General features: G+C 34.7%; 1 protein-coding gene across 5 annotated transcripts in view; it reads right to left on the minus strand.

Moving 5' to 3' along the window:
• The window catches only part of LOC111050043 (glutamate receptor ionotropic, NMDA 2B), a 345,263-nt gene that overhangs the window by 142,731 nt on the left and 179,222 nt on the right, over nt 1-23,310 (minus strand). For all 5 annotated transcript variants that reach the window (XM_039429685.1, XM_039429686.1, XM_039429687.1 and 2 more), the window contains 3 exons: nt 20,175-20,353; nt 17,493-17,680; nt 13,286-13,512 (listed from right to left, as the gene is read on the minus strand). In XM_039429685.1, coding sequence (XP_039285619.1) covers nt 13,286-13,512; nt 17,493-17,680; nt 20,175-20,353 — 594 coding nt within the window. The remainder of the gene's footprint in view (nt 1-13,285; nt 13,513-17,492; nt 17,681-20,174; nt 20,354-23,310) is intronic.

Here is a 23,310-nt window from a genome sequence, read left to right on the forward strand (position 1 = left end):
TGTGAACCACTATCTACTAATGCTTGAACCTTCATTCCATATATTTCTATATCGATATACGCTTGCATTTGTATATCCGGTAGCCTGCTTTCTTTTTCCGTTTCTTCTAACAAAGTCTCCGGTAGATCATTTCTGAATGTGGTGTATGATGTTGAGATGTCTTGTTTTTCTTGGTTTGTTTCACTTGAGTTTGTGCTTGCTGTATCGGGGGTATCATATAGTCATGGTTTATTAGCTGTAGTTTTCTGTATGTCTGGTGGCGGGTCGTTGGGTGTTGGGTTCCGGGTTTTTTGTTGATTCAAACCTATTGCATGTGCTAGTGTATAGTTTGTACTTACTTGTTGAGGTGGTGGTTTATAATTTCTGTTGTAACTGTTTTGTGTGTGATTATTATGTGAGTTTAATCGATCACGGCCATCATAGTGATTCCTACGATTGCTCTGCTGGGCATAGTGGTTGGTTGTACGATTTTGAAATTTTTCATTATTCCAATTACCATTTTGCCTGTGCTCATAGCGGCGTTCAAATTGGGAGCAGATCGGTAGCGATCATATGATACCGGTTCATATTTTTGGCTGTTATGCGGATTAAATTTTGAATTATGCTGATTTGATGCGTATCTCTGGTCTGAGCGGTGGTTGATATTGCCATTGCAGACTGTATGCCATATAAATGATTAATCAGCTGCTTACAATCAGTAATGGGTTGTGTGGCGAGTGCCATTCTAACTTGATACGGTAGCTTCTTTAAAATAATGCTTGCTAATGCCGATTCATTAATGGGCTCGCTCAGTTGAGAATTTTTAAACTGTATGGCAGTGACGAAAGTGGTACATGCACCGTCTAAGTTAGGGTTGAAATCGCATGATATGATGTCCGCTAGCACGTCCAACTGTTTACTTCTGCTCCAATACTGTTCCAGGAAGACAGCGACAAACTCATCCAATGATGTAAATTCATGGGCTCTACTCCGAAAAAACATCAGGGGTTCGCCAATCAATAAATTAGTCAAACGGAGACGCCAAAAATTCCAAGAGGTAGGTGCAAGAGTTTGTACTAATTTTATCTGATCAATGAATGGTTGAGGTTGCAAATGGCGATCAGTGTTATCAAATTTTCCTAGTCCTTGTAATATACTATGTACGTTGAGGTTGTCTGTTTGAATTCCTTGAGGTTGTTGTTGAATATGATTTTCCAATGCTATTATTTTTTCCTGTGTTATCTGCCATTGACTATTATGTGTAATTTTATTTGCGTTTATTTCTTGATTTAGTTGAGTCAGAGTGGATTTTTGAATTAGTAGAGTTCCATTTAAAGCTTTACAGGTTTCAGTGTTTTGATTGATGCTACCTTGCAGTTGGTTCATTTTTGTGGACATATTAATCTGTTTGTTTTGTATTTCTTTAATATTGTTAATATTTTTGTCAACTGTAGTTGTTAAGTTTTGATTGGCAACGGTAATTTGTTGTGGATTTCTTGGTGGCAATCGGCCTTAATGTTATTTGTTATATCCTGAATAGGTGTAGTGATTTGTGTATTTAAGTTGTCTATCCTTTCATTGAGTTCACATGTAACCGTATCTAACCTTTCCGATAATCCTGCCGTAACTTATCCTGACTTTCTTTTTGTAGGGTTATCATTGCTTTTAACTCTTCCCTATGACTCTCTACTTTAGTTTCAATGTTATCCAACCGTTGTTCTACTGATTTTATAGCGCCTGTGGTCTCTTTCATACCCTGTTCCACTGTCTGTTTATTTTCCTCTTTTACTGTAGCAATCTCCTTTTTAATCTCCTGCATCATACTATCCATTGTTTTTTGTAACATAATGTTGAAAGTGCTACTCGTTTGTTCCATTATTACCTTTTGAAGCGGATCTAATTCTGTGGTTGAAAATATACTTTGTTTGTCCAGGTGTGACTCGGCCTCCGGCGATGCGGGTTCTGCAGACTGCTCCTCGCCCCCTTCAAAGTTGATCTCTACTATCCGTTGATTCAATGGTGTGTCAGCGGCGTCGATTCGAGTGGAGGATAGAGGTTGCAGACCTGGTGGATCGAAGACTATCGACCCGACGCTTCCTGGTTCCCTTTCTCGTGGCGTATTGGCATCTACCGTGGTGGGGTTTGATGTGCTCGGAGTCGACAAAGTGGGATCTGTGCAACCGCCGTACATATATGAAATTTCAGAGTTTGCGGGAGTGTGATTCATTATGTCAAATGTGATGAATGCTAATTAAACAGTGATAAAAATGATAAGCGAAAATGCTTAAAAAAAAAGAGACACAACCGGGAATTACAGTGAACAGTGATGTGTAAAGTGTTTGGATACTCTTACAACAAGGTATTTATACTTAAAATTTTTTTTTTACAATGTTCTAGCGCCCCCAATGTTTTGTTGATTTATTCTTGGCTAGTTTACAGGCTGCGACTTATTTTCCAACCGGCTTAAACACCTAATATATTTTTGACTAGAAAGTAATAGCAGTTTAGGCTTATAAAATATAATCTCTCTCTATAAACATGTAATTTTTTCACAGTACTAATAATATAAAATTTTCTTTAAAACATATAATTTCTCTCTACTTAAAGCTCTTGTTTCCCCAAAAAGTAATACAAATATTCCTTCGCCAGTTTTCCTCACAACTCGTATAAGTTATCTATAATTTTCACTATGGTTATTGACCTAATTTCAATAATTATTCAATGAGCTTGGCTCTCATCATCAGTCCCACGTTGGTACGACATGTCTTTCTGTCACGTTATTCTTTATATTAAAATAACGATTAGCCTCCTGCTTGGCATCAGTCGGTAAAGCATGAGATTTAATATAATTAGGGCGTGGTTTTCTAATAGTATTCAGTCTTAAAAAATCTTGATAGGCCTAGATATGGGCTTCTCCAATAACTCTTGTAATTCAATAATAATAAATATATATATATATATGATACTTATACTATAGAGATGAGGAATATAAAATAAATTGCACACCATGAAAATTTCACACATATATTACACAAATAATGCAAAGATCAATCGAGGCAAAAAATATATATAGAGCGATAAAAAATATAATATAAAAATAGAACAATATTTGAAATCAATAAAAATATCACAGGCTAACTTTATATTCTAGATTTGTGGCACGAATCATTACCATGTGCCTTTATCTTGAAATCATATGCATTCTTTTGCATGTAGCTGTGACATGTACTTGCTAATACTTGTCGGCTTGGATAATTCAATCAAAAATATGTGCTCTAAGATCAGCTTGATAAATTAGCCACTAATAATCCAAATATATATATATATTAAAATCTCTAGTATTTAGTAGATTTATTTGTATCGAATATATATTTTCATCTCAGGGTGCAAGATTCGGCACCTGACGGAATAGGTAGAGCCATTCATCTAGTGAATTAGAACTATGATAATTATCGCAAATTGTATTGCAAAAAATTAAATATTGTATGCATACGTTTGATAGCCTAGATTTCGTACTTCTTTGATTAAATAGAAATTTCTAAAATATTGATCTATATTTTTCTTTCAATTAAATACCTTTAATACTAATTTTTTACTTGCGCAAGTATTACTCTTATTAATTTCTCAATTTATAATAACCCTTTCGGCGAGCTAGCTTTGATCATCAGATTATTTCGAAGCACTAGGGCGCCCATCACTAAATTCAAATTTAATCACTCACGTGTCGAAAATCTTCTTGTAAGCTGCCGATGTCGATCCAACTCCATGTGGTCGGGAATATGGTAGCCGGAATCGTCTCCTCCAAGGGGTTATAAATTTAATTAAAATGAAAAATGACTTCTGCTTCACAATAGCATCACGAAGTCTTTTAAGAAATCTAATAATTTACTTTAACTTTAACTTTTTACAAAATTATTAATAAGGTACTTCGCTCTAAAATATTTGGGGTCCTCTTATGGTGGCATTTGGCTGGCGAGTGCTGGTTCTTCCTTCTCAAGTTTTACAGATTCTCTTTCCGACTTTCAAATTAGCATAAAATTTAAATATCTCAATCCTCCGCCATTAAATTCAAATAGATCTTACAAAAAATGCCAAAATATTGCTTAGATTATATGATTAATAATTTCTTTGCATTCGAGCCATATTGATAACATAGATTACACAAATTTTTACACGAAAACTAGTACATTTATATAAATATATATAAATATTTTTAAATTGGCCTACAGTTGCCGCCTATTAACTGCCGTTTTACTATTGGTGCATGCAAATTTTATTAGGTATTCATGCGCCTGGTAACTCTTATTTCCTGAATACATTAAATTATTTTTATTTGGTTTTTTATTTATGCTCTTTGCATGCTAGTTAATATTCTATACATTAATATTAATTCCATGCTACTAATAATTAGCCACGTGGACGGGTGTTTTTTCACATTGCACACCATCTGATTGCAATAAAGCTCTGCCAAGGGGTTTTGGTCAGATTCTACGTTCTTCGGTTTGATCGATCTCTAGGTCACCGATCCGTGAATACATCTATATAACCTCAATCTTCAAATATTTTATAAATAATCTATTTATGAGTAGTAAACTTCCTTCAAATCCCTTTTAAGTTCTTGTACCATTTAGCCAGAACAAGCTGATGCTATCTTATCTTGATTATTATCTGCTTGGCGATATTAGCCAATTACTTTATTTTTAGACCTATTACTATTTCTGTTAGGGCTTTTCATCTACCCAGATTTAAATATGTTACAGTGTATAAAACTATCTAAGTGGATAAAACATGAATTGGTTTTATCCTATAGTTTTCTTCTGCAGTAGTAGATTTCTATGAATACAGAAAATATATAAACATGACGATTTACTTTATCATTCCAGTCATCGATGACTCACATCATACTTCAAGCATATTTCCGTGCACATTTGCTGCAACCGAGGACTAGGCAAAATACATAGTTGAAGAAATACAAAAATACAATTGAAATGTGTCATTTTTCCAAATATTTCCATAGAGAGAACAGTAATTTATCTTGATCGGATACCGAGTGACAAGCGTAATAACAAAACCCTGCCATTTGGCAGTAATCTTGTTTTTGAATTGTACGATGTACAATGTATTGAACGATCGTAACGAACTTATAGTATATATATTCTACTATACATAGACATAAAAAAGGGGGTGTGCATGCAATTTATATTTTAGTTCTGATTTTTTAATATATTATTATTTGAGTACATAAGAGAAGTCCAGAACCAATTTCTTCATGCAAAATTTCCTTGTGCTATATACAGAGTGACCCAAAAACCTCGTATTTTCGGCTCATTTTCCAGTTATCAGCTATTTCTGCCAAATCTCGTGATCGGACAGAAAAATTTGCTTTTGCATATTTTTTAGATTATAAAATTATGAATGAAATGAGATCATTTGAAACTCTCTATCTCCAATGAGTACTGAGTTATGATTTTTCAAAAATGAGTGAAATTTGATGAAAAATCAATTTTGATGAATTTTAGTATTTGATCAACAATATCTTCCGATTGTTACTATTTAGATGTAAAATTCTAAATTCCTCTGCGCGTATTTTTGTGCTCTACAATCTGAGATCAGTTAGAACGCTCTATCTCATATGGATTCCCAGGTACACCTGACAACAATGCTCCTTGTATTGTGAAAAACACCTAATTTTCAGGTTCATCCATCATATCACCAACTGCATTGTCCTCACATTGATATTTCGCACAATGACATAAGTTCATGAGATTATGTTCTATGAGAATCACCCGTTAGATGCACTTCATTTAAGTATTTCCTAGTGGAGAGGCGCGCTTAAGGACACCTGGAGGATCAAAATTTCAAACACTTCATATTTTGTTGAGTGTACTTAAGCCCCTATTATAAATTTCCCACTGATAAATTTCCAAATCCAGTGAGGATGTGAAAATTGTCCCCCACTATCCACTCCAATAATAATGATACTTTTGATTCCAATACAATTCGAAAGTTACAGAAGATTTTAAAAATGGCGATTTCAATTTTAAAAATTTTCTCGTGATTTTACTGTTGATCAAGAGTTTATAAAACGAGTCTGATACATCATAGAAACTCACGATTGATTCCAAATTGTAGGATAAATTCATCCTCTACGAGCTCAGTTGTCTAAAATTAATCTTTAATCGCTTTCCCCAATCATAGAACTGCCAAAACCGTTGATAATATGAGAAAAAGATCTACAATTTCCGGATTTTTTTTTCCACAATCAAATCTCACTTTACGAACATATTTTTCATGAATCATGTACAGCAGATTTTTTTTTTTTTATTTTTTTTTATTTATATTAAAACTAGTCACTAGGACTAACCATTAATTTTGTTCTGTTATTTCTTATCCTAAATTAATTTTTTATTGCTAAAGTCTTCCAGTGAAGCCTACAGTTCCAATCTATAATTTCACTACTTTAAATTATTTCACTACACTTTTATTCAATATACTTTAATCACTCCACTAGCACTACACCAACTCGAAGGGCTTTGTTCTCTTCAACCTCCTATAGCAGATGACAGAGTACAGCAGATGAAAGAGAGAATTCTTCTGTACATTTCAAGATCAAGTGATGATTTTTATAATTACCGAGATACATAGCATTGAATATAGAAATTGGCAATCTTTGTAAATTGGAATAGGGGCTTAAGTACACTCAACAAGAAATTTGCCATTTTTCAACCGAATATGACTTATGATGCATGATTTTGGATTGCCTTGATGAGCCGAGAAGAATGAAGTGTAGTGCGATGAAATCTGAGCATTGTGTCAAAAGTTATAGGTGTTTGAAATTTTGATCCTTGAGGTGTCCTTAAGCGCGCCTCTCCACTAGGAAATACTTAAATGAAGTGCATCTAACGGGTGTTTCTCATAGAACATAGTCTCATGAACTTATGTCAATGTGTGAAATATCAGTATGAGGACAATGTAGTTGGTGATGATGGTTGAAGCTGAAAATTAGGTTTTTCACAATACAAGGAGCATTGTTGTCAGGTGTACCTGGAAATCCATATGAGAAAGAGCGCTCTACCTGATCTCAGATTGTAGAGCACAAAAAAACGTGCAGAGGGATTTTGAATTCTACATCTAGATAGTAACAATCGGAAGATATTGTTGATCAAAAACTAAAATTCAACAAAATTGATTTTTTCTTCAAATTTCACTCATTTTTGAAAAATCATAACTCAGTAATCATTGGAGATAGAGAATTCCAAATGATCTCATTTTATTCATAATTTTATAATCTAAAAAAAGCAAGAGCAAATTATTAGAACTAAAGAGCTGAATGGCTCGTTACGTGCGCATGCTCATTACAGTGCTGTCTTGGGATCAGATGGCCTTGTATCATTAAAATTATTTATTTTAAATTGCTATAATATGATCACTCTACTCAAACGTTCGATAAAAGATCGTATGAACAAATTCGATGTGTATGAAGTTGCCGCTTTGATCACATGCGCCACTGTATTCACGACCACTACACGACGTCGTGTTTAGTCGAGACATGAGACGACCACTACACGACGTCCGTAAGATAAAAATCGTTGATCGATGTGTTTGTAATCACCCATTTATTTCATTGCGCTACCATTGGAATTTGTCGTTCGATTTTTTATCGTACGACCAAAATCGATGTGTGTGTAGAGCCTCGAGTCGTTGTCTGTTTGTGGGTGTGTATATGTTGCACGATTACGTTTGAACGGTTTCATCTACCAACTTGAAACTCTCAACACATATCCTTTAAAGACTTATAGAGCGTTGGCGAACGAAATTCACTCACGCCTTCTTCCTTTTTCAGAACACAACAGGATAACATTGAAAGTGAATAAGAAATTTGTAGTGATTATTCATCCAGATGATTTCTCATTTCTGTTTTGTGAATTATCCTTCATGTCCTTTATGCACCATGAGGTGGTTCAGCTGTCTGTCTTGAATTTTGATATTTTTCAATTCAATTTCATCATTTTATTCAACTAATTAAGCATTGTGTTGCAGGAATGAGTGTAAGAGAGGACTGGCTGCACCCTAAACTCGCCCTCCTAGATGGAAATAAAGGCAGCGGTTGTATTATATTCTCTATTTGATTAGAATGTTAATGTGACGGATATTCTTGAGTATCGTTTTCAAGAATTGACTCATTACTCATACCCATCACCAATACAGAGTAATCTATACAGTTCTATCAATTCACATAATATAACTGCGCATTCCAAAATCAGTACGATAGTTCATGAGCGATTTCTCCAGCCTGGAAGCTCAATAGTATTTTTTATTCCAGTATTACAAGTTTCATCCTAATTAAGATTATATGGAAGATTTTCATTGCAATTTAAATTGACTAGAATATGATGGTTCATTTTTTCAAAGTTTCTCAAAATTATTTTAAAAATGTTCCTAAAAGCAATGGTGAGATGTACGAATTGATTAATTATATTGTTTATTCAGTTTGATTTTATTTGAAGAATCAGTGAAGTGGGTCTCCTCAAGAGCTTTGTATAGAGTGAATGGTTCATTAGTACTGAGAAAGACAATTTAGCACTGTCAACACTCACCAATCAGACGAACGATCCGATATTTATTAGTTTATTGAACCATCGTAAAAAGTATTGATGTTCAGAAGATTCCCAGAGCGAACGAACCCATAAATGTGTGGAGAATATTGTAAGAAGATAGATATTCTGATGAGAATCAGCTTTGGCATTTACTGAAATGCTTCCTTACTTCGACAGCTCCATTCTCTCTTATTTTGTGACTTCATCTGCTTCTCATCATCTTTTCTCACTCACACTGTTTTCTCTATTGCCATCTCGCAGACAAAAGCTTAAAAATCACCTTTTGTTTCCCCCTTGAAGATATTTTGCATTTTCAGCTGGCGTTTATCCTCCCACCACTCCTCTCTTACATCATCCCTCTTCACTACACATCCTTCCATATTTTAGAACGTCCTTCACTCTCACTCTTCACTACTTTCAGTGGAATTGCCGTTCTCATCATAGCACTCCACTTCTATTCCCTTCACCTTGGCGACGCTTAAACGTGAATATCAAGGTAACATTTTACAATATAAGGAACTTATCTTGCATGGATGGAATTAAATGGAGGTGTTCAGAGGATTTGAGAAAAGTATTATGAATTCTCTAGTCACGAAGAATCCGATCATTATGGTGGAATAAAATAAATGTTGTCAGTTCCACATGATTCATTTGAATCAACCTGAAGTTGTGATGCACTTAAGGCACCATAATTATCTTTTTCTCCAGTCCAACCGAAGCAGACGACTGATAATGATGCCTCGAGTACATTGAAACTTTTGTTTGGCTCAAATAAATAATGTAGATCTGACAACATCTCTTCCAATTTCACTTTAATATGAAACTATTGCGAGGCAACAAGCCTGTAAATTTTTTGTCATTTGCAGCTTTAATATAATAGAGATACCACGTCTTTATTCTTCATTTATCAATACAATAAGTACATCATGAAAATGATAGGAAGAGAAGAAATAAGATTAATTTGTGCTATGCCTCTCCCAAATTAAGATAAGGTTACACATAATCCGATATAGGTTAAGTCTTGTCATAGAGTAAATCCGATCATTCTTGATACAGATTGTGAGATAAATTTCGTAAATTATAGTAACTATATATTATCATTATCATTTCATGAATAAAAGCATATGATTTGACATTATTCTTCAATTATAAATTTCTCAATTATTATATCTTTCTGAACAGAAATAACTTTCATAAAATATACTATGCTTCTAATGATAACCACTTCCAAATATTATACCGGATCGAAAATCTTCAATTTGCAGCTGCATAGCATTATTGTATAGTTCCATCGAGAAATATATATGATATTCATATAATTTGCTATAATTCGAGGACAATAGATTCTATCGATCTAGGATTAACATGAATTTGTTACTGGAACGAGCTTAAAGTCACAATACTTTGTTGAATGACAAGAAAAAAATTGAATTATCGGTGATGTAGCCTCATTGTTATCAAACTTTCAGAGATGTTGAGGAAACGTTTTGTTGTTTGGCATCGTGTTTCGAGCGTTATAACAATCAAAGAATGCAAAGCTTTGAGCTTGAGAGAGAAAGGACTTTGATGAGATTTAGGGATTATCAAAACAGTGGAATCTCCCTCGAATCACGCTTTTGAGCTCTTGAAAATCAAATTATCACTCGAGATTTCACAGAGGAATCAAGGCAACGCGCGAAGGTAGGAAATAGCAATTCCTTCCTGTTTCCTTCTGTTGCATGAAGCCATCACTTGTTTAATACACAACATCCTCGTGTTGTAGGATACAAAAGGGAATAATTGATGTCTTCACTACTGGTTTATCAAGTCTCACAGCAAAATAATCTCAATTACGCTATAGGTGTTACTTAAACACCTATATGATATTAATAAAGAGTTATCAAATTGATTTCAAGCTTTATTATTATATTCTAGTAGTATCGTATTCACTATAAAAATATTATGGAGTTAAAATTGAAAGGTATTCGCAATATGAAAATTGCATCACATAGGATCTGAATGGAAATAATAATTTGTTTTCAGGTAAGGTGTTAACTGCAACATAGCCTACTTCATTTGTAAATAGGCTACTTCGAAACCTCCTAGTTCAGTTGAATGAGAAGTGTGAGCTAAGTCAAGTGCTATAAGTGATATCTACAAGAGTTCGTTGTTCTCAAATTGCAAATTGCATGTCTATAATTTACGAATTGCTGTTTGTACCATTTGGAAGTACTAATAGCAGAAATGCAATTCACTGGACTCCTGCATTCATCTAAACGACAGTAGCTTGACTTGCCTCACCCACCGGTCCCACAATTTCATGATAAAAGTTGCTGGTTTCAAGGCTCAAGGCATAGATGGAGAACAATATATTCTTCTATCCTGTGCTGTAAGTACGTAATGTCACTAGAGCTACAGGAGCTGATATCCTGTTCTTCAATAACACACGGTAAGGAAGAAACATGAACACAATTACTGTAATTAGTGATCCTTTCTAACGTCTTGATATTGAAAAAACAAAGTTGTCAGCTGCTGTCACTTCAGAGATACAAGAATCTCACAGCAGCGGTGGAAATAACCTCCCCCAAATTTACAAAATTCAGCTCCAATCCCTTCCCTCGCCAAGAATTGGGAACCACGCAATAAAGGTCGTCAAACACTGCAGACATTTTTCTTGGACATCCCCATCTATTACTGTTTTTGAGCTACCTCTACAAACGTTTAGTCAGTGTCAAACAACGCCCCCTTGTCGCACACCTGCCTACAAACACTTATTGTAGAATTGTGAATCGAAGTAAAATGCATCAGTTATTGATGAACGACCCTCAAAATTATCCCAAGGTAAAGAGCATAAAGTAAGATAACCTAATAATATTATTCCATCTTCCATGATATTCAAAAAATCTTCTACTCGATTGAAGTTTTCAAGCAGACTTATATTTTTTCGAGGATAATTTTGCTGATGATTTATTTACTTGATCTGTTGGAGATGTTGATTTTGAGTTTGGATTAATTTTTCATATGAAAACCAATTTTACATTAGCAGTTTGTTCTGATTCAGTTACTGGCTCACGTCCTTCATTAGTTACAACTCTCTCCGCATTTCAAATCATGCGCAGAGCGTATGTGAGCTCTACTCCCAATTAGTGAGAACAATTCTCCAATCCGATGTTTTTATTTTCATTGCAATTTTGCATACAGATAGGATTAGAAACTTTTAATTGTTTTCAACGTTTTATAAACTAAATAGCACTGTGTATCGTAATAGTGCTCTCCAACATGAAATCATGCACTGGGTACAACCAGAATTTGTAATGAGTTTATGTGTGCTGATCATGAGGCAAGCAGTCTCATCCCGTGCTCTTAGCAGCTTGTTTAGCATGCCGTGAATGCAATGTCATTCCATTTATAACCGGATCAGTCTATTTTGGGATGACACTGTCACTTTCTGACCCATGACCTTTTGAACAGTGTTGGTCTTGCCTCATACTAAGTCATGGAAGCGTTGAAATTAGGCCGCTTCCCACTCCGATTTCCGAAATATAGTTTGAATAATCTCAGGAGAGGTCGGCTCTGGTTTAATTACCTTTGTGTGTATTTTAATCAGTATAATGGAACGCTTTTCGTGTTAATTACTAGACAAAATTCACTTTTGTGTGCAAAGCGGTAAATGAGTCCTCTGAATGAAAACGTCCATTGAAGGTTTGCTGTGAATGGAGAGTACATTCAGAGCCGAATATTATGACTGAATAAGTTTCATGAAGAAAGTTTTGAGATTGAGGAGAACTCCAGTGAACAAAGAGAGTTTTTTGCTGGAATAGTTGGAAAAAAGAGTTATTTTCTCTTTTGTAAAAGATGGAAGTTGGATAGAATAATAATTTTCCCTTTTCCCTTTCTCGATAATAAGTTATCCCAAAACTACAAGATTTTCACAGATAAATAATATAGATTTCAATATTATATCTCGAATATCTCTCATATTATATGATGCCCAAAGTTAAACAGGAAGATCCTTTTTGAAAATGGGTAGAGTTTTGTGAATGGAGCTCTTCATACCAAGAATATTAATTTGATATTTCATATCAGCTTACGGTGGATGTTGTGATAAAGAATAGTTTTATCCATTCATAATTCCAGTATATATATAAGCTTATGCTTTATGGGTCAGCATGTGGAAGCGTCAGAAGTGACTTGTCATAATTTAAAAAACACAAACAAAATTAACATTAAAGATGTACATCGAAGGACAATATGCTATATGCAGTATTACTGCATATTTTGGAATGGCCTCCATGGGTCTGCCTCAAATGTCAATTCTCTGTAATACTCCTTCGATCCATTTAAGCCCCATATCACTTGCTGCATGCACCTCCTGCAATCCTCCCTCACATGGGAACAGAGGGCAGTTTGGAACCAAGTTCTCCATTGTCTGTATCTCGCCAAATTTACAGTATGGGTCAGATGTAAAGCCCGATAAGGCAAGAGACTGGGCGCATCTTCCAGTAGATGTCCGGATCCTGTTCAAACAGCACCACTGCCGGCGGCCAAGCAGTGTCCCTGGCCGGACAATTCCAGTAAATAAAGAGAAGAAAATTTGATCATGAATGAAGGTGAATGAGTACATAACTTGATTCCAATTGATAAAAAGTGGACAGTAAGTTATATATTTCAAAGGTTCGAATTGCAAATTAATTAATCTAAGTGAATGGAATTTATATTGATCAACTCACCCAGCATTCCAACCGGAAACTGGTAGGGAGTCTGTAGATCCTCGATGACACTCTGAGTGACAACCCAGACGTAGTTCTCGCCGGTGATTTTGTATTCTTTGGCGGCATTCAAGATGTGGATGGCCTCTTCACGGGTCGAGTAGAGCAGCATCACTCTGGATTCGGAGTTGACAAGTTGCAGAAGATCCTGCGGTTTTGTTACCAGAACAGCATTCATCAGACTGAACCTGTCAACATTGAAAATCAGGTAAGTATTACAATATAACAAGAATATTTGACAAAATAATTCTTACACAATTTATTCGTCCCCTATTTATTTTAATCAAGGTGAAGATTAGTTTGTTGCTCATTCCAATAGATAATTTGTTCAATCTATTGCTGTTATTGAACATGGTTGGGTGAGTTGGTCTGCTAGAACAAGCCGGTTGTGTTGGTCTAGTAGTAAGTAGCGTTACAAACTTCGGTCTGCTAGAACCGCCTGGTTCGTGGGTTCGAATCCCGCCGATGACATGGAGGTTTGATCATCTAATCAATCCATTAACGCACTTTTTATTACCCATGTACAAAGAACACATGTGGGCTTCATCCGCAGTAATAATAATTTATTAATTTTAGAAATTGATGAATGATAGAATTAATTAATAAATGATAGAGATTAATAAATAAATAAATTAATGATAGAATAGAAATTCAGAGAGAATTTCCCTCCAGAGAGAAGCTGAAAATGATAATACTTACGCAGAATAGAACTTGTACTTAGCTCAAATACATGCAATCACAATTAAGTATTAAATTTCACCGCAGATACATAAATAAGTTCATAGATTCACCAAGATGCCGTTAAATAATAATAAAATGGATGTTAGAGAATGGAAGTATCACTGGATATAAGCAGTTATTGCTTATTCAGTAATTAAAAAAAAAAAAGAGAAAGAATTATTATTATTTGTTTTTTGAATTATTATTTGGTTTTTGAGGTTTGTAGATGTGTGAATTTATGAAGAATAGGACTGCAGTAGGAAATCATCAGGAATCCAGTGGTTTATGTTTAAAATGAGTAATATAATAATATTATGACGGCATTGAACGTATCGAACGAGAGATGTGTCACTGAGCATTTTATTTTCTATCATTCAATCAGGTTTCTCAGTAAAGTCATATTCGAATTACATTTAAAAAGCTATAATGAGTATTGATCATTATTTCAAATATTGCACATTCTTGAATCCTGCCATATCATTCATTATTCATATCACAAACTGCAAAATAATCAAAAAGCAAGAAATTTTACTGGTGCATGAGTAGTGATATGAGGGTGAGGGTGATACCCTTACTCATCCTCACTAATAATTCTTGTTGAAACCTTCAAAGTTTGCTGCTTGTTAGATCCCAGCCAAATTCGACTTTCATGATAAGAATCCTTCAATTCCATCTCTTGAAACTATAATACAACCTAGATTGCATGTAGAGCTGACTGTGGGGCTTCTCTCAAGGAAAACGAATACAATCCAACTTGAGTGGAGCAACGCAAATTATTCCAGGCATTTCCTTCTTCTTGTAACTTCACTAAGATAGGCTTTACGGATCTTTTAATATTTCCGTTTTCTTGATGGAAGATGAAGACATCCTTTGTTCTGGAATCTAGGACTGAGCGCTAAATAGAATTAAGATTCTACCATTGAATGTAAAGAACAAGGAAGCAGCGTTCCCTGTGGCAAGAGGGGCGTATAATTGCTGTCAATGGATTAGGAATAAATTAAATAATGATTTTGCCACACGAAGTTGTTCCATCTTTCTCTCAATATGCGCTCTATATCTTAACTTTATCAACTTTCATGCTCTTGAAGTTTATGCTTCAGAATCTAGAACTTAGCGTTTCTTCTTTCACATACCAATATATTTTCCTTACATTTTCTTTGGTGATTCAATCAATTTTTGGGAATTATTTGAAGCGCCTCACTACTAATAAATAAATTTTTTTGTCGTTATTGAGTACGATTTTTTCATTCGATTCGGTTTTTGATCTACATAAATTCAGAATTCTATGTTAATATGTGTTTACTTCGAGAATTGGACAAGTAAAGGAAGACTATAACCACCTACTTTATTAACTGTGTCATCACCTGTATTTGGAAGAAAAAATACACACAAATATTGCCTCAATATTTTATCCACCAACGTTTTTAAATCAGTGTCGTTTGTTACAGAATAAATGAATGAATAATCAATTTTGTAGTTTAATTGTCCCTGAAAATTCCAAAGAGTCATTATTGATATTGTGGAACCGTTTCATGATTCAGCTTGATGATGTGACCTGTGTGGCCACGAAATAAATGGTACTGTACCAAAAATACTTGTGGAATTGACAGAATCTGTATGTTTCTATTTCAATTATTGTCCTTGCTATTTAATTATTTCCTCGAAAAATATATTGAATCAGGGATGATAACGATAAAAAGAGAGAATCGCATTCTTATTACTGTATTCCAATAATATATAATAAAATAATGTGGAAAATGAGTTTTTCCAATAAATAAACTTGATAAAAGTTTAAAAATTATGTAAACAACTTCTACTACTTGCAAGCTTCAATCTGATATACAACCAGATTTGCTGAATTTTGAATCAGCGGTTCTTAGTTGTTACTAGCAATAAATTATTTTATTAACACTTGATTTTTGTAGAGTGTAATTCACCCCCACATGGGCTTTACCAGATAAAGTGGCGTCCTGGTGAGTAGGGCTGAGGTAGATTTATGGGCTAAACCGTCTCAGTATTAGCAGCAGCGTGACGGCAATATCGATAATCTAATTTCGAACGAAGCTCATTTTACGCTCCAATCGTTCGCTACTTCGCAAAGCAGTCTACATCTAATTCCGCTGTTTCCGAATAATAGTCACTCGTAACCTGATCCCTGATCCCCAAACGCTGCTGAAATTTCCTCAGCCGTTCGGAAATGTTATCCGTGAGCCCAAATTCATCGAATTTTTCAAGTCTTTTCGAGAATGTAAGATAACTATTCCGCTAGACATATCAGGATGGAAACAAGTGAAATATCGTATCACTTCCCATTAGTACATTGGACTTTGTTCACATTTTTGGTAGTTCGTGATTATTTTGATAGATTTATCAAGATTGTGAGACATGATAAATTCAGGAGCTTCTATGGAAGCAGGAGCCAGTATGATTTTCCTCTTAATTTATCCTTCATGTTCACCAGGTTCAATCACTTCATTCATCAGCGATGGTAAGAATCATAGCAAATGATATGAGATTGCAAAGACTGCGAATTTCTCTATCCATTATTGATTCTCTATTCCTTGAGAAAAACTCATAACAGAGGTTGAATTGCAAAATGAGTATAAAACTAAGAAGATGATGATAGCATCCTCATTCAAATTTCCAATGAATCATTGAACATTCAAAATTCAATGAATTGTCAGGGTCTTTTCATGAATCATTTCAAATCTTCAGCTATATCAACTTATTCAAGAATTGGATATTCAATGTTTGAGAGCTTTTGTTTGTGTCCAAATCAATACTGTCTCAGTATAATCAGCAATCAGTTATAAATGATCTACTGTAGTGGGAGAATGGATTTTGTATAAGAGAACAATAATATTAGATAATAATCTCTATTGACTCTGATATAATAGTAATGTATCAATTTGCAGAAATAGACACGAATTTATAAATTCGTGTCTATAAGAAAATAGACACGTACATTTATTTATCTAGAGGTATATAACAATATTATAGTAGGCCTTCAATGTACACAATTACTGCTCGGGGTCTTCATGACTTATCGTAATATAACTATGCTATTGGTCAATATAATCCTGATTCCAATCTCTTAAGTCTCAAGTCATGAGGAGCCGATTTACTACTACATAACTAGCAGTTAAGCCAGCTTAGACATTGGTGTAGGTCTATTACGACATGTGCCTCATAGAAACGGAACATAGCGAACCTCACAGAACGGTCTCATTTGATTAATTTAAATAGAACATGCTTCAGAAGAATTTTGGGAGAAATCCTGTATGCTTGCATGTTTTTCATAAATAAATAGATAAATAAATAAATAAATGAATAGATAAATAAATAAATAGATAAAAAAATAAATAGATAAATAAATAAATAAATAAATAAATAAATAAATAAATAAATAAATAAATAAATAAATAAATAAGAATTTTGATAGTCTTACTTGAATCTATCCTGCATGGCTGTTATTCTCTCCCTGACTGCCTGAATGAAATCGTCGTGTCCAGCGATCTGTGACGTCACTACCGAGAACCTGTGCCACTTGTATCTTTCCAGTATGCTCAACATGGCCGCTGTCTGATGCTCCAGCGATGGCGCCAGCTGCAGTTGTAGGCTGCTTTGTGAAGCTCTCTGTCAAATCAAAAACAAAACGATTTTTTGTTTCAACAATTAAGTTTTTGGAAAATTACCTAACGTTATTAGTAAATTTGTAATACTGTATTATTCTCTCTGAAAATAAAGGATAGTAAAGACATTTATCGCGGGTAAATGGAATTTATTGTGGAGTGAATTCTTGAATCCTTTCCCAACTAAACTGATAATCAGGAGAGGATTCTCACAGTTGGATGGGATGAGTCAGAAATAGTTCACTTGTTTGAGACTATTTATATAGAATGGATATACCGATGTATCTTTTATGATGACAATGAACAGGCAAACTCTGATCAATTCAAATTCTAGAGCAGTAAAACTGATCCTCACAAGACATTACTGATTTTTATTCTAAACTATCAGTCTATGTGACTAATTCCAATGACAATCATTATAAAAAAATTGAATCCAGTTCATTCAGAATTTAACAATTTTCAACGTCTTCGAAGTGGGAGGTAAATGTATGACGTGTTTCAATATCATTTGAAAGGTACTGAACTATCCCAAGAATTGATCGAGAATAGCAAGGTCAAGATACTTTTCTTCAGAGCTCTATCAACCATCAACACTGACTTCAGCCTCTACAGCAGGTCGAAATATTCATATCAAGTCGACTGAGAAAAAGTGAATTTATATTTTATTCAAAATTAGATTACTAGTATTTTATTTATTAGATTTTCAGCCACAGTATATTATTAAATTATCTGGAAAGACGCATCCCTGAATGTTCTCTCGTTGAAATAATATTATTATTGCCATCCATGATTGGAGTCACTTTTAGCTTTATTGTAGTATATCAAAGAAAATCATTGCATTTGAAATAGTTATTATCTGTGGCCCACCTACAATCCATGCTTTTTTTTGGGTGTTGATGAGAGTAGGAGGTTTGGCAAAACATTTCAGGTGGAGCAGAGTATTTTATTATGAAGTTCGAGACCTTTGGTGAGCTTTGAATTAACCGTCATCAGTCTGAACGTGAGCCGTGAGTCTCCCTTTTTGTTGAGGTTGGATTATGCAGTTCACACCATCAGTTTGTATTTTATTAGGCAGAAATTTCTCCTTCAAACAGATCCGACACATGAGTTGTTCACAGTTTGAGTTTGAGCTCTTAGAGATAGACAGTATAACTCTGGCGTGGAGTAATAGTTAGTAACCCATTAAACGGAACGCACCTGTTCCATTCGAAGTTGGCAACCACATTCTGATGCTCAATGTAATCCACTCGAATTTCATATCAGTTCGCCACAGCTTATATACTCACACACGTCAGTTATGCACACCCTCACACACAGGCGCATTCACACCCATCAATACATTAACACACATTCTACTTTCATTTTGAAACCTCATGAATCATACGAGTAGTACGATAAATCCCCTGTTGAAATAGTAACCCTCTTATTTTAGGAAATTTATTGTTCCGAACAATCGTTTCAATTGGTCCTTGTATTAATGGGAGCGAGACTAAATCTCCATTGTTATTGCCTCGTGGATTTTCATGTTTTTTCATATACGTTCATGTACTTTGCTTTTCATCAAATTAGTATGACGCAGTACAATTTTGTACTGAAATATTAAGCGAACATAACTAAGTATCATTACATCAATATAATCCTCAGTATCTCATGCAGTGGAATTCCACTCCAAAATGCTTGAAACATTGAAAGTGATATGAGAAATATCAAATAATTCCAATATAGGAATACAGAACATCCCTATATGTTAAGGAACATGTAAACTAATGTGTTGATTGATATGTTAAATATTAATCAATATGTTAATTTATTGATATGTTAATGATCAGTTAGTGCACATTGGATGCGCTTATTATAGGTAGTAGCTGTGACAATATTTTCCTACAGTCAGGGCAATTAACACAACCAATCACTGGTGATAAGACTTTGATTCATGAATCAGAAGACTTGGTTTACACGAAATTTCTTTTCCCTTTGAACTCCAAAAAGCTTAAACTCTTATAACTATATTCTCATCTCAGTTTGTTCTCATCAGATTCATCAAAATGGCGACATACACATTGTGCAATATATTTAATTTCCTGAGAATATTAATGATGCTTGTGATTCAAATAGAAATAGGTAAGCTCTAATCAGAGGAACCCTTGTATATTCATTACATTGAGTGGATGAATGATTTATATTGAGTCACCAACTAATAAATTTTATCGTATCAAGTCTCATCTTCATAATAGGAAATAACACTGATGGATCAGTGTGAAATCTGCTGCGAATCAAAACATAATTATAAAGTGAAGCGTTTTTGAATTCATAGGCTGTAGTATCATTGTGATTTTTTCCCACTCTTGGAAAACTCCTCAAATACAGTAATATATTGCAATGTTTCCAGCTGCTCCACATATCCCCAGCTATAGGAAGACACTAGGCTATAAACCATTCTTCCATATCATCCAGAAAAAGGCAAAAAATGTGAAATATGTATTGGGAAGATCACTCACCCTCTCCAGGCCTGAATTGTCGGCGTTCCACGCAATGACAGGTATTCCCAGATAACCAGCCAACTGCAGAAAATATTGGGCTGAGGCTGTGGATCGTCCATATTGTTCATAATTCATGAGGTAAAGAATTGCAGAAACGTTTACTGAGAGAAATTCTTTGCACAGCGAGTTGAGGATAGCTGAAACAGAGTGAATAAACGTGTCTGGTTAATCATCTATGATAATAGGTTTAATCAGAGAAAACCTTTCTACTAAATTCTACGGTTCTGTGTATGCTCTATTCTGTAGTTTTATGTTAAGATCGATTATAATGATATGAGCTCTTCAGTCTTCAATAAATACAAGACTCACTGATAAGTGAATTATGATGCATTTACGATGTGTGACAAGAAATAGAAACAACAATAAAATAGAGCCGAGAAAGCATCTTCGTTTACTAATAATAACTCATGAACAAACTGCGAACAGCATCATCGCTCTTCTTGATCTGCATGAAGCAAATGTATTTGGATATCGGCCAATTTGCTGTGCTGAATTTCACTATTACTGAAATCAATACTCCTTTACCAACAAACTGTCGATATCTGATGGATTAGTTTTAGTAAGCGATATCGAAGAGATGATTAATCGAAAACTGGGCTTGGCTGTTAACCACGATAGCGATATCACTTTGTGGTCTCACTTACATCAAACGTAAGCAGCCCTCAGCGGAGCTGGCTCTCAACTCACAACTTTCACAATATTATGTGCTTTTGACTTTTAGTAAGGTAGTCGGATTAGAGAACGGAAATTGAATGAATCCCTGGTTGTGTGAATGTCATCACACTATTTAGTAATCAGATTTAAGCGCCTCATTTCAATTTCAATTTTCCATGATTCAAAATCAATATAATGAGATACTAACAGACAAACTAGTAGCTCTGTAAACAGTAGACCTCACGCAGTTTTCCCATCCACAAGTATCTGATGTCACCTGTTTGAAATGTTAACAAACTCAGTTCACGTTTGAATTCTCATTCCATATGATATAATTCATCCAGTTCCGTGATAATCCTTCCATCTGATGAAAATTATTTTTTTATAATTAAGAATATTATAATTTCTTCAGCATTATTGAGTTAGATTGATTATTTTTTTAATCACCTATTGAATTAGTATTTTTCAAATGTGAGAATATTTACTGATGGGCACGCATAATAATACCAAGAATGCAAAACAAAATATTGAAACCAAAAACCTCAAAGATGCATACATCTTCAAAGACTTTGATGGAAACTATGGACCTTACAGAAATAGACACGGCTTCTCCGGACATCTGTGTAATCCACTTGTCAGCTGATTGATATCGGAGTAAGGAGGAATTCCTTTTCTTTCCATATTATCCTTAAAATGCAAAATTTCAAAAAACCTTGTGTATACATCGACGCGTAGTTGAAAAAGGAATCATTATTCCTGTCAAATCTCATCGAATTCTATCAACGTGTTTGGCCGTAATTGCGTTACATACATACGGACAAAAGAAAATCCGAGTTAAAACATAGACATCACTACGTTGGTTCAATTATGGCTTGGCACAAAACTTCAATACACTATATTTCTGCACACTACATCCTGCACAATACACTATATCCTGCAACACCGAATGTATGGATTTTACACTCTTTGGAATTTTATTTATTGGGTCTACCCATTACAATATTGGAAGTCATTATTGCAATTCATATTTCTGCTAATGCAAAGCTGTTCCTTCTCAGAAGAAAAGTTAAAGTTATACGTAATCTTCAATTTTGCTAATAATTGTCATTGAATTATAAAGCTCTGTTCCTTCATTCTTCAATCTTGTTTCCTGTTTCTCGTGAAATCTACCAAAGCTGAGAACGATGTTGATGCGTGCAACATTTTAAAAAAGCTCACATAAGCTACTGTTTGTGCTTGGATGATGGGATGAGGTGGTCCATGCTCCCGGGCAGGATTCGTACCCACGACAAGGCACTGCGAAGCGGACTGAAGTTGTGAGCCGCAGACCACTCTACCACGACGGTCGGAAAATCCAAATCAAGTAATATTTGTGATATGAATACTATTTATACCACATTCATATATTATACTCCATCCTTCATCTTCTCCGGGAATATATAGGATCTAATCCATTCAAACATTGCAGAAAACTTATTAGACTTTGAGTAAGGTTTTCATGAATGCTTAGCGTGAAGTTTTTCATTCTGATACACGCCTTCATTGAAATGAGAATAGCGAGTTCATGTCTCTGGAAATTTCTCGGTGTAGCTTACAGTAGAATTCTATTGAAGGGAAACTTGGAAGTGAATAGCAGTAGAGAGCTCTTCGACAATTACATGCGCAACAAAGCATTGGAGCCCAGATTCTATGAGTTGTATGCTACAGTTTGGAATCGAGCTGCTATTAAATTCTGTTGAGCTTATTGATGCATTCACTGTTAACTTTGATAGTAGTGCTCCAAATGTAATTCAATAATGTAGTTCATTGACAGCGCAGATACATTCAATTAACCCCAAGAGTGAACTAGTTTATTCTTACATACAGTACAAATCTGAATTCCCATGGGTTTGGGAAGCAACAATTGCAAGATATCTCGTGATAGATATCTTTGCATATTTGTCGGTTTGTCAGGACTATTCTGCTCTCTTTCGAAATAACATTTTCCTATTTTTCTACCCAACTCACTATGAAACATACACATCAGTATCCAAGGAACTCCAACATTCTCAGTATGCTTTTCATAAAATATATTGGAGCATAAATATACATAGAAAAGCATATTCAGCCCCTAGAACTTGCAATATCCTTGCTCAGGTTGGAATATTCACAACTGAATACTCAGCACCAGCGCTGTCTGTTCATAAATTTCTAACAGAGAACAAAAAAATAATTTCCAACATTCATTGTGCGCTTGCGAGCACCTGCTACCTGCTACCAACTCCAATCAGAGCGTTCTGCTTTTTATGGCCTCAGTCTCTAATTTGGAGAAGGTCTATTCACTCTATTGACATTGGCTGGTATAATTTGTTTTTAGAAAAGAAGCCATAGGGTTTGTCCGATTGAGAATCATATCAAATATCCTTCCAAAATTAGTTTCTACTGCTTGGATTTTCGATCA

This window comes from Nilaparvata lugens, chromosome 5, assembly GCF_014356525.2.
Source record: "Nilaparvata lugens isolate BPH chromosome 5, ASM1435652v1, whole genome shotgun sequence".
NCBI lineage: Eukaryota > Metazoa > Arthropoda > Insecta > Hemiptera > Delphacidae > Nilaparvata > Nilaparvata lugens.